At 52.8% G+C, this 20,072-nt stretch overlaps 1 protein-coding gene across 1 annotated transcript in view; it reads left to right on the top strand.

Moving 5' to 3' along the window:
• Positions 1 to 20,072, top strand: part of LOC137361838 (integrin alpha-M-like) — a gene marked incomplete at its 5' end in the record, with an annotated part of 127,154 nt that overhangs the window by 82,914 nt on the left and 24,168 nt on the right. Inside the window, 4 exons of the mRNA XM_068026441.1 lie at positions 4,462 to 4,619; positions 8,248 to 8,399; positions 10,485 to 10,616; positions 19,543 to 19,616. Of these exons, the coding sequence (XP_067882542.1) occupies positions 4,462 to 4,619; positions 8,248 to 8,399; positions 10,485 to 10,616; positions 19,543 to 19,616 (516 nt within the window). The remainder of the gene's footprint in view (positions 1 to 4,461; positions 4,620 to 8,247; positions 8,400 to 10,484; positions 10,617 to 19,542; positions 19,617 to 20,072) is intronic.

The raw sequence follows: 20,072 nt of genomic DNA, 5'->3' as shown, positions 1-20,072 counted from the left end.
CAAATACACATGCTCACACACACACACAAATACACATGCTCACACACACACACACACACACACAAATACACATGCTCACCCACACACACAAATACACATGCTCACCCACACACACACACACAAATACACATGTTCACCCCCACACACACGCACAAATACACATGCTCACCCACACACACACATACACAAATACACATGCTCACACACACACAAATACACATGCTCACACACACACACGCTCACACACACACACACACACACACACAAATACACATGCTCACCCACACACACAAATACACATGCTCACACACACACACAAATACACATGCTCACACACACACACACACACACAAATACACATGCTCACCCACACACACACACACAAATACACATGCTCACCCCCACACACACGCACAAATACACATGCTCACCCACACACACAAATACACATGCTCACCCACACACACACACACAAATACACATGCTCACCCACACACACACACACAAATACACATGCTCACCCACACACACAAATACACATGCTCACCCACACACAAATACACATGCTCACCCACACACACACTCACACACACACACAAGTACACATGCTCACACACACACACACAAATACACATGCTCACCCACACACACACACACACAAATACACATGCTCACCCACACACACACATACACAAATACACACGCTCACCCACACACACACACACAAATACACACACTCACCCGCACACACTCACACACACACAGACAAATACACACGCTCACCCACCCACACAAATACACACGCTCACCCACACACACACTCACAAATACACATGCTCACGCACACACACACAAATACACATGCTCACCCACACACACACAAATACACACACACAAATACACACGCTCACCCACACACACACTCACAAATACACATGCTCACACACACACACGCAAATACACATGCTCACCCACACACAAATACAGATGCTCACACACACACACACACACACACACACACACACACACAAATACACACGCTCACCCACACACACACACGCAAATACACATGCTCACCCACACACACATGCAAATACACACGCTCACCCACACACACACACGCAAATACACATGCTCACCCACACACACATGCAAATACACATGCTCACCCTCACACACACACACACAAATACACATGCTCACACACACACACACACACACAAATACACATGCTCACACACACAAATACACATGCTCACCCACACACACAAATACACATGCTCACACACACACACACATACACAAATACACATGCTCACACACACACACAAATACACATGCTCACCCACACACACACAAATACACATGCTCACCCACACACACACACACAAATACACATGCTCACCCCCACACACACGCACAAATACACATGCTCACCCACACACACACATACACAAATACACATGCTCACCCACACACAAATACACATGCTCACACACACACAAATACACATGCTCACACACACACACACACACACAAATACACATGCTCACCCACACACACAAATACACATGCTCACACACACACACAAATACACATGCTCACACACACACACACAGACACACACACACAAATACACATGCTCACCCACACACACAAATACACATGCTCACCCACACACACACACACACAAATACACATGCTCACCCACACACACACACACAAATACACATGCTCACCCCCACACACACGCACAAATACACATGCTCACCCACACACACAAATACACATGCTCACCCACACACACACACACAAATACACATGCTCACCCACACACACACACACAAATACACATGCTCACCCACACACACAAATACACATGCTCACCCACACACACACACACACAAATACACATGCTCACCCACACACACACACACAAATACACATGCTCACCCACACACACACATACACAAATACACATGCTCACCCACACACACAAATACACATGCTCACACACACACAAATACACATGCTCACCCACACACACACACACATACACATGCTCACACACACACAAATACACGTGCTCACCCACACACACAAATACACATGCTCACACACACACAAATACACGTGCTCACCCACACACAAATACACGTGCTCACCCACACACACAAATACACATGCTCACACACACACAAATACACATGCTCACCCACACACACAAATACACATGCTCACCCCCACACACACACACACACAAATACACATGCTCACCCACACACACACATACACAAATACACACGCTCACCCACACACACACACACACACAAATACACACACTCACCTACACACACACACAAATACACACACTCACCCACACAAACACACACACACAGTCACTCCCGCTCACACCCACCCACACATACACTCACCCTCTCACACTCACACATACCACAAACACACTCACCCAGACACAAACAAATACACACTCACCCACACTCACACGCACACACAAATACTCACACTCACCCACACACACAGCCACACACACACACACAGACTCACTCACTCTCACACAAATACACACACTCACCCATACAAACATTCACACACACACACTCACTCCCGCACAGACTCAGACTCACCCACACCGACTCTCACAGACACACTCATACACACACACACACACACTCACTCAGACACTCACACATACACACACACACACACACACAAACACACACACACACACTCACTCACTCACTGACACACAAGCATACTTACTCACACGCACACACACATTCCTTAACACTCTCACATTCCTTCACACACACACATTTTCACATTCCTACACACACACACAGACACTCACACACACATACACACACGCACTTTCACATTCCTACACACACACACAGACTCTCACACAAACACACACACACACACAAACACACACATACACACACACACACACACACACACACAAACACACACTCACACACACACACAATTTCACATTCCTACACACACAATTTCACATTTCTACACACACTCACACACACAATTTCACATTTCTACCCACACTCACACACATACACACACACAATTTCACATTTCTACACACACTCATACACACACACACACACACTTTCACATTCCTACACACACACACACATTTTCACATTCCTGCACACATACACAGACACACACACACAGACACTCACACAAACACACTCACACACACACACACTTTCACATTCCTACACACACACACACATTTTCACATTCCTACACACACACACACAGACACTCACACACACTCACACTTTCACATTCCTTCACACACACAATTTCACATTCCTACACACACACTCACACATTTTCACATTCCTACACACACACACACAGACACTCACACAAACACACTCACACAGTACACACACACTCACACTTTCACATTCCTGCACACACACACAGACACTCACACTTTCACATTCCTTCACACACACACATTTTCAGATTCCTACACACACACAAAGACACTCACAATTTCACATTCCTACACACACACAGACACTCACACACACAAACACACACACAGACACTCACACACACTCACACTTTCACATTCCTTCACACACACACACAAACACACACACACACAGACGCACACACAGACACACACACAGGCGCACACACAGGCGCACACACACACACACACAGACACTCACACAAACACTTTCACATTCCTTCACACACTCACAATTTCACATTCCTACACACACACACACACAAACACTCACACAAACTCACACTTTCACATTCCTTCACACACACACAGACACTCACACTCACACACACAGACACTCACACACACACTTTCACATTCCTTCACACACTCACAATTTCACATTCCTACACACAGACACTCACACAAACTCACACTTTCACATTCCTTCACACACTCACAATTTCACATTCCTACACACACACACACACAGACACTCACACTTTCACATTCCTACACACAGACACTCACACACACACACACACACTTTCACATTCCTACACACACACACATTTTCACATTCCTACACACATACACAAACAATCTCACTCACTCACTCACACACACACTCACACATTCCTACACACACACACACACTCAAACTCATGCACACACACAAATACACGCACTCGCCCATTCACATACTCTCTCACTCACTCTCACACACACTCACACTACTGCACGCACACTCCATACACACGCGATGTAAAAAAGGGAGAGTTGCAACCTGCTTCGCGACATGCTCTACCGCCAACGACTGCCTTTTGCAGCGCGGTTGCCTGCTGGAGTGGACAGAAACACGACTTGTACAGAGTGACTGTGTAATCCGCCCGGGTAACATCCTGCCCCCTCTTCCTCCCCCCACCCCCTGCCCTTGTGTCTCTCCTCAACAGCTCCCGGCCGGTCCTGAATGTCTCGGTCACGGTCGCCTTCCATCCGCGGCGAATCCCGCACAAGGCCTACGAGTGCCGGAGGCAGCTCTCGCTGAACCAGCCGATCAGCAAGGCCACGGTCTGCTTCGAGATGGCAAAACTGTTGCCAGACAAACTGGGTGAGTTGGCGTCGGCGGTCGTGACCCTTAACCGGTAACCTGATCAATAAATACTGACCCCACCCCACCGGACACCGGGGTGAACTCCCCGAGGAATAAATACTGACCCCCCACCCGAACACCGGGGTGAACTCCCCGAGGAATAAATACTGACCCCCCCCACCGGACACCGGGGTGAACTCCCCGAGGAATAAATACTGACCCCCCACCCCCCCCAGACACCGGGGTGAACTCCCCAAGGAATAAATACTGACCCCCCCCACCGGACACCGGGGTGAACTCCCCAAGGAATAAATACTGACCCCCCCCACCGGACACCGGGGAGAACTCCCCGTGGAATACATACTGACCCCCCACCCCCTCCAGACACCGGGGTGAACTCCCCGAGGAATAAATACTGACCCCCCCCCACCGGACACCGGGGTGAACTCCCCGAGGAATAAATACTGACCTCCCCTCCGGACACCAGGAAGAACTCCCCGAGCAATAAATACTGACCCCCCCCCGCCACCCAGACACCGGGGTGAACTCCCCGAGGAATAAATACTGACCCCCCCCACCGGACACCGGGGTGAACTCCCCGAGGAATAAATACTGACCCCCCCCACCGGACACCGAGGAGAACTCCCCGAGGAATAAATACTGACCCCCCCCCACCCGGACACCGGGGAGAACTCCCCGAGGAATAAATACTGACCCCCCCCCACCCGGACACCGGGGAGAACTCCCCGAGGAATAAATACTGACCCCCCCCCCACCCGGACACCGGGGAGAACTCCCCGAGGAATAAATACTGACCCCCACCCCACACCCGAACACCGGGGTGAACTCCCCGAGGAGTAAATACTGACCCCCCACCCCCCACCCGGACACCGGGGAGAACTCCCCGAGGAATAAATACTGACCCCCCCCACCCCACCACCGGGGTGAACTCCCCGAGGAATAAATACTGACCCCCCCCCACCCGGACGCCGGGGTGAACTCCCCGAGGAATAAATACTGACCCCCCCACCCCACCCGGACACCGGGGAGAACTCCCCGAGGAATAAATACTGACCCCCCCCACCCCACCCGGACACCGGGGTGAACTCCCCGAGGAATAAATACTGACCCCCCCGCCCCCGGACACCGGGGAGAACTCCCCAAGGAATAAATACTGACCCCCCCCCCCCAGACACCGGGGTGAACTCCCCGAGGAATAAATACTGACCCCCCCCCCCACCCCACCCGGACACCGGGGAGAACTCCCCGAGGAATAAATACTGACCCCCCCCCCCCAGACACCGGGGTGAACTCCCCGAGGAATAAATACTGACCCCCCCCACCCCACCCGGACACCGGGGAGAACTCCCCGAGGAATAAATACTGACCCCCCCCCCGGACACCGGGGAGAACTCCCCGAGGAATAAATACTGACCCCCCCCCACCCCACCCGGACACCGGGGTGAACTCCCCGAGGAATAAATACTGACCCCCCCCACCCCACCCGGACACCGGGGAGAACTCCCCGAGGAATAAATACTGACCCCCCCCCCACCCGGACACCGGGGAGAACTCCCCGAGGAATAAATACTGACCCCCCTCCCCCCCACCCCGGACACTGGGGAGAACTCCCCGAGGAATAAATACTGACCACCCCCCCGGACAGCGGGGAGAACTCCCCGAGGCCCTTTTTCCGACAGTGGCCAAGGGATCTTTAAGATCCACTCAAAAGGGCTAAGACACTTCCAACAGTGCGGCACTCCCTCAGTACTGACCCTCCGACAGTGCGGCACTCCCTCAGTACTGACCCTCCAACAGTGTGGCGCTCCCTCAGTACTGACCCTCCGACAGTGCGGCGCACCCTCAGTACTGACCCTCCGACAGTGCGGCGCTCCCTCAGTACTGACCCTCCGACACGGCGGCGCTCCCTCAGTACTGACCCTCCGATAGTGCTGCACTCCCTCAGTACTGAACCTCCGACAGTGCGGAGCTCCCTCAGTACTGACCCTCCGACAATGCATCGCTCCCTCAGTACTGACCCTCCGAAAGTGCGGAGCTCCCTCAGTACTGACCCTCCGACAATGCATCGCTCCCTCAGTACTGACCCTCCGACAGTGCGGCACTCCCTCAGTACTGAACCTCTGACAATGCGGCACTACCTCAGTACTGACCCTCCGACAGTGCGAGCTCCCTCAGTACTGACCCTCCGAAAGTGCGGAGCTCCCTCAGTACTGACCCTCCGAAAGTGCGGAGCTCCCTCAGTACTGACCCTCCGACAATGCATCGCTCCCTCAGTACTGACCCTCCGACAGTGCGGCGTTCCCTCAGTACTGACCCTCCGACAGTGCGGCACTACCTCAGTACTGACCCTCCGACAGTGCTAGCTCCCTCAGTACTGACCTTAAGACAGTGCGGTGCTCCCTCAGTACTGACCCTCCGACAGTGCGGAGCTCCCTCAGTACTGACCCTCCGACAGTGCGGAGCTCCCTCAGTACTGACCCTCCGACAGTGCGGCGCTCCCTCAGTACTGACCCTCCGACAGTGCGGAGCTCCCTCAGTACTGACCCTCCGACAGTGCGGCGCACCCTCAGTACTGACCCTCCGACAGTGCGGCGCTCCCTCAGTACTGACCCTCCGACAATGCATCGCTCCCTCAGTACTGACCCACCGACAGTGTGGCGCTCCCTCAGTACTGACCCTCCGACAGTGCGGCGCTCCCTCAGTACTGACCCTAAGACAGTGCGGCGCTCCCTCAGTACTGACCCTCGGACAGTGCAGCACTCCCTCAGTACTGACCCTCCGACAGTGCGAGCTCCCTCAGTACTGACCCTCCGACAGTGCGGCGCTGCCTCAGTACTGACCCTAAGACAGTGCGAGCTCCCTCAGTACTGACCCTCGGACAGTGCAGCACTCCCTCAGTACTGACCCTCCGACAGTGCGAGCTCCCTCAGTACTGACCCTAAGACAGTGCGAGCTCCCTCAGTACTGACCCTAAGACAGTGCGGCGCTGCCTCAGTACTGATCCTCGGACAGTGCAGCACTCCCTCAGTACTGACCCTCCGACAGTGCGAGCTCCCTCAGTACTGACCCTCCGACAGTGCGGCGCTGCCTCAGTACTGACCCGAAGACAGTGCGAGCTCCCTCAGTACTGACCCTCGGACAGTGCGGCGCTCCCTCAGTACTGACCCTCCGACAGTGCGGCGCTCCCTCAGTACTGACCCTCCGACAGTGCGGCGCTGCCTCAGTCTTGACCCTCGGACAGTGCGGCGCACCCTCAGTACTGATCCTCCGACAGTGCGGCGCTCCCTCAGTACTGACCCTCCGACAGTGCGGCGCTCCCTCAGTACTGACCCTCCGACACTGCGGCGCTCCCTCAGTACTGACCCTCCGACAGTGCGGCGCTCCCTCAGTACTGACCCTCCGACAGTGCGGCACTCCCTGAGTGCTGTCCCTCTGACAGTGCAGCACTCCCTCAGTACTGACCCTCCGATAGAGCTAAGGTTGGGTTGGGTGAGCTGCCTGCTTGAGCCCCTGCGGACCGTGTGATGTCGATACACCCGCTGTGCTGTTCGGGCTATCCTCGTAAATATTGTTGCATCTCCAAACTGATGACTGTGTTTCCCACCGTCGCCCCTCGGCCTGGCAGGAGAACTCAAAGCCAACTTCACATTCACCATGCTGTTAGACATGGGCCGTCAGCAGAGTCGTGCGACATTCTGGACCCTATCGAGGAGATTGACCGACAGCCTGCAACTCGACAGCATGAAGAGGTGTCAAGAGCACGTGATGGTATTACCGGTGAGACCATTCGCAGCCCCCTGTGTCATATTCCGGCGTCAATCGATCGGAGACACTGCTTCGGTCCCAAAGTGCGGTACTGTGTCCAATCGCGGTCGCCAGTCTCTGGGGAGAGTGTCGAGGGTGCGGAGAGGGAGCGGAGGAGGTGGACTGGAATGGTCACGGGGGTGAGGGACTCCGATTAATGCGGAAAGGGAGTCGGGGAAGCCCGGGCTTGTTCTCCTCGGAACACAGCAGGTTAAGAGGAAATTTAATCGGGACGTTTGCGAGCAGATAGGGTTTGGATGGAGTAAATAGGGTGGAACTGTTTCCAGTTGGTGGGAGTGTGGGGAACCAAATGAAATACATCGATACGATTGACCTCAACCACTCCCTGTGGGAGTGAGTCCCACATTCTCCCCACTCTCTGGGGGAAAGACGTTTCTCCTGAATTCCCCCATTGGATTTATTAGTGACTGTCTTATATTGATGGCCGCCCCCCCACCCAGTACTGGTCTCGCCCGCAAGTGGAAACCCCTTCTCTACGTCTACCCAATCGAAGCCCTTTCATCATCTTAAAGACCTCTTTCAGGTCACCCCCTCAGCCTTCTCTTCTCTGGAGAAAAGAGCCCCAGCCTGGTCAATCTTTCCTGATAGTTCTAACCTCTCAGTTCTGGTATCATTCCAGTAAATCTATTTTCCACCTTCTCCAGTGTCTCGATATCCTTTTTATAATGTGGAGACCGGAACTGTGCACAGTGCTCCGAGTGTGGTCTAACCGAGGGATATGGAGACCGGAACTGTGCACAGTGCTCCGAGTGTGGTCTAACCGAGGGATATGGAGACCGGAACTGTGCACAGTGCTCCAAGTGTGGTCTAACCGAGGGATATGGAGACCGGAACTGTACACAGTGCTCCGAGTGTGGTCTAACCGAGGGATATGGAGACCGGAACTGTACACAGTGCTCCGAGTGTGGTCTAACTGAGGAATATGGAGACCGGAACTGTGCACAGTGCTCCGAGTGTGGTCTAACTGAGGGATATGGAGACCGGAACTGTGCACAGTGCTCCGAGTGTGGTCTAACTGAGGGAGATGGAGACTTTTCTGCTTTTCAAATCTATGTCTCCGGTACTGCACTGTCGGAGGGTCAGTACTGAGGGAGTGCTGCAGTGTCGGAGGGTCAGTACTGAGGGAGCACCGCACTGTCAGAGGGTCAGTACTGAGGGAGCTCCGCACTGTCGGAGGGTCAGTACTGAGGGAGTGCCGCACTGTCGGAGGGTCAGTACTGAGGGAGCACCGCACTGTCAGAGGGTCAGTACTGAGGGAGCTCCGCACTGTCGGAGGGTCAGTACTGAGGGAGTGCTGCACTGTCGGAGGGTCAGTACTGAGGGAGTGCTGCACTGTCGGAGGGTCAGTACTGAGGGAGTGCTGCACTGTCGGAGGGTCAGTACTGAGGGAGTGCTGCACTGTCGGAGGGTCAGTACTGAGGGAGTGCTGTACTAGTAGAGTTGCCACTTTCTGAATGAATACTGATAATCGTGGTTCCTCTCTGCCCAGTCGGATGAACATTAAACATCACAGCCACTTGAATGAACAAGTCCGAGTTAATTCTCCCTTGCTGTTGAGATCTGTCGTGATCCCTCGACAAGTCACAGGCGCAGAGTCCCCGATCACTAACGGCTGCGCGAACTGGGTTTGGGTGGATCTGGAGGGAGAAACTGCCAAGCGTGTTCCAATCTCCAGCCCTGCAGCTCTCCCGACATTGGGGAACCGCGGTTTGTGAATTGCGTTGTCTGGGAACTGGAAAAAAAATGATTTAATTCAGACGTCTCAGTAATTTCACGTGGTGAAAACTGATTGTCGAATTAGATATTTTCCTGTATTCGGTTGCATTGCGGTTGTGTCAAAGTTAATGCGTCTGAGCATGTTATTGAACGTGGGATCTTGCTGTGCGACAATGGTCAACCTCGGCACTTCACAAAACTCAAAAAAGAAAGGATTCGTTGGCTGGATATCCCGTGGAGATGAATCGGGGGGAGGGGGAACAAATTCCAGTGAGTCTATGCTTTGTAATCGGTGACACTCTCTCTCTCTCTCCCTCTCAGAGCTGTGTCAAAGATTACTTCAAACCCGTCGAGCTTGTGCTAAATTTCACAGTGGATGGTGAGGAGATCCCAGGAACCAACGGGCTCCGTCCCATTCTCGACGAGTACAGCAACACAACGCATAGTTACCAGGTACGAGGCAGCAGGATTAACATCAATAGAGATACAGTCAGTAACACAGGGCGCTGGGGGGAGAGAGGGGTTCCTGAGTGACAGTGTGAGGGAGCTGGATTAACATCAGTAGAGATACAGTCAGTAACACAGGGCGCTGGGGGGAGAGAGGGGTTCCTGAGTGACAGTGTGAGGGAGCTGGATTAACATCAATAGAGATACAGTCAGTAACACAGGGTGCTGGGGGGGAGAGGGGTTACTGAGTGACAGTGTGAGGGAGCTGGATTAACATCAGTAGAGATACAGTCAGTAACACAGGGCGCTGGGGGGGAGAGGGGTTACTGAGTGACAGTGTGAGGGAGGTGGATTAACATCAGTAGAGATACAGTCAGTAACACAGGGCGCTGGGGGGAGAGGGGTTACTGAGTGACAGTGTGAGGGAGCTGGATTAACATCAGTAGAGATACAGTCAGTAACACAGGGCGCTGGGGGGAGAGGGGTTACTGACTGACAATGTGAGGGAGCTGGATTAACATCAGTAGAGATACAGTCAGTAATACCGAGCGCTGGGGGGAGAGGGGTTACTGAGTGACAGTGTGAGGGAGCTGGATTAACATCAGTAGAGATACAGTCAGGAAATAACACAGGGCGCTGGGGGGAGAGAGGTTACTGAGTGACAGTGTGAGGGAGCAGGATTAACATCAGTAGTGATACAGTCAGTAACACAGGGCACTGGGGGGAGAGGGGTTACTGAGTGACAGTGTGAGGGAGCTGGATTAACATCAGTAGAGATACAGTCAGGAACACAGGGTGCTGGGGGAGAGGGGTTACTGAGTGACAGTGTGAGGGAACTGGATTAACATCAGTAGAGATACAGTCAGTAACACAGGGTGCTGGGGGGAGAGGGGTTACTGAATGACAGTGTGAGGGATTTGGATTAACATCAGTAGTGATACAGTCAGTAACACAGGGTGCTGGGGAGAGAGGGGTTACTGAGTGACAGTGTGAGGGAGCTGGATTAACATCAGTAGAGATACAGTCAGTAACACAGGGTGCTGGGGGGAGAGGGATACTGAGTGACAGCGTGAGGGAGCTGCATTAACATCAGTAGAGATACAGTCACTAACACAGGGCACTGGGGGGAGAGGGGTTACTGAGTGACAGTGTGAGGGAGCTGGATTAACATCAGTAGAGATACAGTCAGTAACACAGGGCGCTGGGGGGAGAGGGATACTGAGTGACAGCGTGAGGGAGCTGGATTAACATCAGTAGAGATACAGTCACTAACACAGGGCACTGGGGGGAGAGGGGTTACTGAGTGAGAGTGTGAGGGAGCTGGATTAACATCAGTAGAGATACAATCAGTAACACAGGGCGCGGGGGGAGAGGGGTTACTGAGTGACAGTGTGAGGGAGCTGGATTAACATCAGTAGAGATACAGTCAGTAACACAGGGCGCTGGGGGGAGAGGGATACTGAGTGACAGCGTGAGGGAGCTGGATTAACATCAGTAGAGATACAGTCACTAACACAGGGCACTGGGGGGAGAGGGGTTACTGAGTGACAGTGTGAGGGAGCTGGATTAACATCAGTAGAGATACAGTCAGTAACACAGGGCGCTGGGGGGAGAGGGGTTACTGAGTGAGAGTGTGAGGGAGCTGGATTAACATCAGTAGAGATACAGTCAGTAACACAGGGTGCTGGGGTAGGGAGGGGTTACTGAGTGACAGTGTGAGGGAACTGGATTAACATCAGTAGAGATACAGTCAGTAACACAGGGCACTGGGGGAGAGGGGTTACTGAGTGACAGTGTGAGGGAGCTGGATTAACATCAGTAGAGATACAGTCAGTAACACAGGGCGCTGGGGGAGAGGGGTTACTGAGTGACAGTGTGAGGGAGCTGGATTAACATCAGTAGAGATACAGTCAGTAACACAGGGTGCTGGGGGGAGAGGGGTTACTGAGTGATAGTGTGAGGGAGCTGGATTACCATCAGTAGAGACACAGTCAGTAACACAGGGTGCTGGGGGTGAGGGGTTACTGAGTGACAGTGTGAGGGAGCTGGATTAACATCAGTAGAGATACAGTCAGTAACACAGGGCGCTGGGGGGAGAGGTGTTACTGAGTGACAGTGTGAGGGAGCTGGATTAACATCAGTAGAGATACAGTCAGTAACACAGGGCGCTGGGGGGAGAGGGGTTGCTGAGTGACAGTGAGAGGGAGCTGGATTAACATCAGTAGAGATGCAGTCAGTAACACAGGGTGCTGGGGGGAGAGTGGTTACTGAGTGACAGTGTGAGGGAGCTGGATTAAAATCTGTAGAGATACAGTCAGTAACACAGGGCGCTGGGGGGAGAGGGGTTACTGAGTGACAGTGTGAGGGAGCTGGATTAAAATCTGTAGAGATACAGTCAGTAACACAGGGCGCTGGGGGGAGAGGGGTTACTGAGTGACAGTTTGAGGGAGCTGGATGAACATCAGTAGAGATACAGTGAGTAACACAGGGCGCTGGGGGGAGAGGGGTTACTGAGTGACAGTGTGAGGGAGCTGGATTAACATCAGTAGAGATACAGTCAGTAACACAGGGCGCTGGGGGAGAGGGGTTACTGAGTGACAGTGTGAGGGAGCTGGATGAACATCAGTAGAGGTACAGTCAGTAACACAGGGTGCTGGGGGGAGAGGGGTTACTGAGTGACAGTGTGAGGGAGCTGGATTAATATCAGTAGAGATAGAGTCAGTAACACAGGGCGCTGGGGGGAGAGGGGTTACTGAGTGACAGTGTGAGGGAGCTGGATTAACATCAGTAGAGATACAGTGAGTAACACAGGGCACTGGCGGAGAGGGGTTACTGAGTGACAGTGTGAGGGAGCTGGATTAACATTAGTAGAGATACAGTGAGTAACACAGGGCACTGGGGGAGAGGGGTTACTGAGTGACAGTGTGAGGGAGCTGGATTAACATCAGTAGAGATACAGTCAGTAACACACGGTGCTGGGGAGAGAGGGGTTACTGAGTGACAGTTTGAGGGAGCTGGATTAACATCAGTAGTGATACAGTCAGTAACACAGGGTGCTGGGGGGAGAGGGGTTACTGAGTGACAGTGTGAGGGAGCTGGATTAACATCAGTAGAGATACAGTCAGTAACACAGGGCGCTGGGGGGAGAGGGGTTACTGACTGACAATGTGAGGGAGCTGGATTAACATCAGTAGAGATACAGTCAGTAATACCGAGCGCTGGGGGGAAAGGGGTTACTGAGTGACAGTGTGAGGGAGCTGGATTAACATCAGTAGAGATACAGTCAGTAACACAGGGCACTGGGGGGAGAGGGGTTACTGAGTGACAGTGTGAGGGAACTGGATTAACATCAGTAGAGATACAGTCAGTAACACAGGGTGCTGGGGAGAGAGGGGTTACTGAGTGACAGTTTGAGGGAGCTGGATTAACATCAGTAGAGATACAGTTAGTAACACAGGGTGCTGGGGGGAGAGGGGTTTCTGAGTGACAGTGTGAGGGAGCTGGATTAACATCAGTAGAGATACAGTCAGTAACACAGGGTGCTGGGGGGAGAGGGATTGCTGAGTGACAGTGTGAGGGAGCTGGATTAATATCAGTAGAGATACAGTCAGTAACACAGGGTGCTGGGGGGAGAGGGGTTACTGAGTGACAGTGTGAGGGAGCTGGATTAACATCAGTAGAGATACAGTCAGTAACACAGGGCGCTGGGGGGAGAAGGGTTACTGAATGACAGTGTGAGGGAGCTGGATTAACATCAGTAGAGATACAGTCAGTAACACAGGGTGCTGGGGGGGAGAGGGGTTACTGACTGACAATGTGAGGGAGCTGGATTAACATCAGTAGAGATACAGTCAGTAACACAGGGCACTGGGGGGAGAGGGGTTACTGAGTGACAGTGTGAGGGAACTGGATTAACATCAGTAGAGATACAGTCAGTAACACAGGGTGCTGGGGGGAGAGGGGTTACTGAGTGACAGTGTGAGGGATTTGGATTAACATCAGTAGAGATACAGTCAGTAACACAGGGTGCTGGGGAGAGAGGGGTTACTGAGTGACAGTGTGAGGGATTTGGATTAATATCAGTCGAGATACAGTCAGTAACACAGGGTGCTGATGGGGAGAGGGGTTACTGTTTGACAGTGTGAGGGAGCTGGATTAACATCAGTAGAGATACAGTCAGTAACACAGGGCGCTGGGGGGAGAGGGATACTGAGTGACAGCGTGAGGGAGCTGGATTAACATCAGTAGAGATACAGTCACTAACACAGGGCACTGGGGGGAGAGGGGTTACTGAGTGAGAGTGTGAGGGAGCTGGATTAACATCAATAGAGATACAGTCAGTAACACAGGGTGCTGGGGGTGAGGGGTTACTGAGTGACAGTGTGAGGGAGCTGGATTAACATCAGTAGAGATACAGTCAGTAACACAGGGTGCTGGGGTAGGGAGGGGTTACTGAGTGACAGTGTGAGGGAGCTGGATTAACATCAGTAGAGATACAGTCAGTAACACAGGGCACTGGGGGAGAGGGGTTACTGAGTGACAGTGTGAGGGAACTGGATTAACATCAGTAGAGATACAGTCAGTAACACAGGGCGCTGGGGGGAGAGGGGTTACTGAGTGACAGTGTGAGGGAACTGGATTAACATCAGTAGAGATACAGTCAGTAACACAGGGCGCTGGGGGGAGAGGGGTTACTGAGTGACAGTGTGAGGGAGCTGGATTAACATCAGTAGAGATATAGTCAGTAACACAGGGTGCTGGGGGGAGAGGGGTTACTGAGTGACAGTGTGAGGGAGCTGGATTACCATCAGTAGAGATACAGTCAGTAACACAGGGTGCTGGGGGGAGAGGGGTTACTGAGTGACAGTGTGAGGGAGCTGGATTAACATCAGTAGAGATGCAGTCAGTAACACAGGGTGCTGGGGGGAGAGTGGTTACTGAGTGACAGTGTGAGGGAGCTGGATTAACATCAGTAGAGATACAGTGAGTAACACAGGGCACTGGGGGAGAGGGGTTACTGAGTGACAGTGTGAGGGAGCTGGATTAACATTAGTAGAGATACAGTGAGTAACACAGGGCACTGGGGGAGAGGGGTTACTGAGTGACAGTGTGAGGGAGCTGGATTAACATCAGTAGAGATACAGTCAGTAACACAGGGCACTGGGGGGAGAGGGGTTACTGAGTGACAGTGTGAGGGAGCTGGATTAAAATCTGTAGAGATACAGTCAGTAACACAGGGCGCTGGGGGGAGAGGGGTTACTGAGTGACAGTGTGAGGGAGCTGGATTAACATCAGTAGAGATACAGTGAGTAACACAGGGCACTGGGGGAGAGGGGTTACTGAGTGACAGTGTGAGGGAGCTGGATTAACATTAGTAGAGATACAGTGAGTAACACAGGGCACTGGGGGAGAGGGGTTACTGAGTGACAGTGTGAGGGAGCTGGATTAACATCAGTAGAGATACAGTCAGTAACACACGGTGCTGGGGAGAGAGGGGTTACTGAGTGACAGTTTGAGGGAGCTGGATTAACATCAGTAGTGATACAGTCAGTAACACAGGGTGCTGGGGGGAGAGGGGTTACTGAGTGACAGTGTGAGGGAGCTGGATTAACATCAGTAGAGATACAGTCAGTAACACAGGGCGCTGGGGGGAGAGAGGTTACTGAGTGACAGTGTGAGGGAGTTGGATTAACATCAGTAGAGATACAGTCAGTAACACAGGGCGCTGGGGGGAGAGGGGTTACTGACTGACAATGTGAGGGAGCTGGATTAACATCAGTAGAGATACAGTCAGTAATACCGAGCGCTGGGGGGAGAGGGGTTACTGAGTGACAGTGTGAGGGAGCTGGATTAACATCAGTAGAGATACAGTCAGTAACACAGGGCACTGGGGGGAGAGGGGTTACTGAGTGACAGTGTGAGGGAACTGGATTAACATCAGTAGAGATACAGTCAGTAACACAGGGTGCTGGGGAGAGAGGGGTTACTGAGTGACAGTTTGAGGGAGCTGGATTAACATCAGTAGTGATACAGTCAGTAACACAGGGTGCTGGGGGGAGAGGGGTTACTGAGTGACAGTGTGAGGGAGCTGGATTAACATCAGTAGAGATACAGTCAGTAACACAGGGTGCTGGGGGGAGAGGGGTTACTGAGTGACAGTGTGAGGGAGCTGGATTAACATCAGTAGAGATACAGTCAGTAACACAGGGCGCTGGGGGGAGAGGGGTTACTGACTGACAATGTGAGGGAGCTGGATTAACATCAGTAGAGATACAGTCAGTAACACAGGGCACTGGGGGGAGAGGGGTTACTGAGTGACAGTGTGAGGGAACTGGATTAACATCAGTAGAGATACAGTCAGTAACACAGGGTGCTGGGGGGTGAGGGGTTACTGAGTGACAGTGTGAGGGATTTGGATTAACATCAGTAGAGATACAGTCAGTAACACAGGGTGCTGGGGAGAGAGGGGTTACTGAGTGACAGTGTGTGGGATTTGGATTAATATCAGTCGAGATACAGTCAGTAACACAGGGTGCTGGGGGGAGAGGGGTTACTGAGTGACAGTGTGAGGGATTTGGATTAACATCAGTAGAGATACAGTCAGTAACACAGGGTGCTGCGGGGGAGAGGGGTTACTGAGTGACAGCGTGAGGGAGCTGGATTAACATCAGTAGAGATACAGTCACTAACACAGGGCACTGGGGGGAGAGGGGTTACTGAGTGAGAGTGTGAGGGAGCTGGATTAACATCAGTAGAGATACAGTCAGTAACTTCAGCAAGATGGGGGCGAGGGGATACTGAGTGACAGTGTGAGGGAGCTGGATTAACATCAATAGAGATACAGTCAGTAACACAGGGTGCTGGGGGTGAGGGGTTACTGAGTGACAGTGTGAGGGAGCTGGATTAACATCAGTAGAGATACAGTCAGTAACACAGGGCACTGGGGGAGAGGGGTTACTGAGTGACAGTGTGAGGGAGCTGGATTAACATCAATAGAGATACAGTCAGTAACACAGGGTGCTGGGGGTGAGGGGTCACTGAGTGACAGTGTGAGGGAACTGGATTAACATCAGTAGAGATACAGTCAGTAACACAGGGTGCTGGGGAGAGAGGGGTTACTGAGTGACAGTTTGAGGGAGCTGGATTAACATCAGTAGTGATACAGTCAGTAACACAGGGTGCTGGGGGGAGAGGGGTTACTGAGTGACAGTGTGAGGGAGCTGGATTAACATCAGTAGAGATACAGTCAGTAACACAGGGCGCTGGGGGGAGAGGGGTTACTGACTGACAGTGTGAGGGAACTGGATTAACATCAGTAGAGATACAGTCAGTAACACAGGGTGCTGGGGGGAGAGGGGTTACTGAGTGTCAGTGTGAGGGAGCTGGATTAACATCAGTAGAGATACAGTCAGTAATACCGAGCGCTGGGGGGAGAGGGGTTACTGAGTGACAGTGTGAGGGAGCTGGATTAACATCAGTAGAGATACAGTCAGTAACACAGGGTGCTGGGGGGAGAGGGGTTACTGAGTGACAGTGTGAGGGAACTGGATTAACATCAGTAGAGATACAGTCAGTAACACAGGGCACTGGGGGGAGAGGGGTTACTGAGTGACAGTGTGAGGGAGCAGGATTAACATCAGTAGAGATACAGTCAGTAACACAGGGCACTGGGGGGAGAGGGGTTACTGAGTGACAGTGTGAGGGAACTGGATTAACATCAGTAGAGATACAGTCAGTAACACAGGGTGCTGGGGGGAGAGGGGTTACTGAGTGACAGTGTGAGGGAGCTGGATTAACATCAGTAGAGATACAGTCAGTAACACAGGGCGCTGGGGGGGGGAGAGGGGTTACTGAGTGACAGTGTGAGGGAGGTGGATTAATATCAGTAGAGATACAGTCAGTAACACAGGGCGCTGGGGGGCAGAGGGGTTACTGAGTGACACTGTGAGGGAGCAGGATTAACATCAGTAGAAATACAGTCAGTAACACAGGGAGCTGGGGGGAGTGGGGTTACTGAGAGACAGTGTGAGGGAGCTGGATTAACATCAGTAGAGATACAGTCAGTAACACAGGGTGCTGGGGGGAGAGAGGGGTTACTGAGTGACAGTGTGAGGGAGCTGGATTAACATCAGTAGAGATACAGTCAGTGACACAGGGCACTGGGGGGAGAGAGGGGTTACTGAGTGACAGTGTGAGGGAGCTGGATTAACATCAGTAGAGATACAGTCAGTAACACAGGGCGCTGGGGGAGAGAGGGGTTACTGAGTGACAGTGTGAGGGAGCTGGATTAACATCAGTAGAGATACAGTCAGTAACACTGGGCGCTGGGGGAGAGAGGGGTTACTGAGTGACAGTGTGAGGGAGCTGGATTAACATCAGTAGAGATACAGTCAGTAACACAGGGCGCTGGGGGGAGAGGGGTTACTGAGTGACAGTGTGAGGGAGCTGGATTAACATCAGTAGAGATACAGTCAGTAACACAGGGCTCTGGGGGGAGAGGGGTTACTGAGTGACAGTGTGAGGGAGCTGGAATAACATCAGTAGAGATACAGTCAGTAACACAGGGCGCTGGGGGGAGAGGGATGACTGAGTGACAGTGTGAGGGAGCTGGATTAACATCAGTAGAGATACAGTCAGTAACACAGGGCGCTGAGGGGAGAGGGATGACTGAGTGACAGTGTGAGGGAGCTGGATTAACATCAGTAGAGATACAGTCAGTAACACAGGGCACTGGGGGGAGAGGGGTTACTGAGTGACAGTGAGAGGGATTGTATTGCTTACTTCCGTATCAGATCTGGTGACGTCTATTCTGCCCCTCTAGTCAGTTCCCACATACCTTCCGAATGCTTCTCGGCCTGTCCAGGCCTTAGGGCAAGCTTGGTAATGGGTCGTGCGGCTGTGTTTGACTCGGCCTTGCTTTTCTTTCTTCCAGTTGCCGTTTGAGAGGGACTGCGGATGGGACAATGAGTGCATGGACTATCTGAGGGTTTTCTTCAACTTCTCAGGGTAAGAGTTTGGCATCTTTCATTGTTCTCGCCATTCTGCGTGCGAAAGGCCAAAGGTTAACCTATTGACTCCTATTTGCGAATGTAGTTTTTCGCACAGACTCCGCAGGTTACCCATTAACAGAAAGGATGTAGTCGCTGCTCAGGCTGAGGCCCTCTCTTCCTCTCCGCAGGCCTCATCCCCGCCCGCAGGCCTTACTCCCCATCTGCAGGCCTCACTCCCCGCCCGCAGGCCTCACTCCCCGCCGGCAGGCCTCACTCCCCGCCGGCAGGCCTCACTCCCCATCGGCAGGCCTCACTCCCCGCCCTCAGGCCTCACTCCCCGCCCTCAGGCCTCACTCCCCGCCCGCAGGCCTCACTCCCCGCCCGCAGGCCTCACTCCCCGCCCGCCGGCCACACACCCCGTCCGCCGGCCACACTCCCCGTCCGCCGGCCTCACTCCCCGTCCGCCGGCCTC

This window comes from Heterodontus francisci, unplaced genomic scaffold (genome assembly GCF_036365525.1).
Source record: "Heterodontus francisci isolate sHetFra1 unplaced genomic scaffold, sHetFra1.hap1 HAP1_SCAFFOLD_1104, whole genome shotgun sequence".
Classification (NCBI taxonomy): Eukaryota; Metazoa; Chordata; class Chondrichthyes; order Heterodontiformes; family Heterodontidae; genus Heterodontus; species Heterodontus francisci.
The sequence above is the reverse complement of the archived record's forward strand: the minus strand, read 5'-3'. Positions and strand labels throughout refer to the sequence as shown.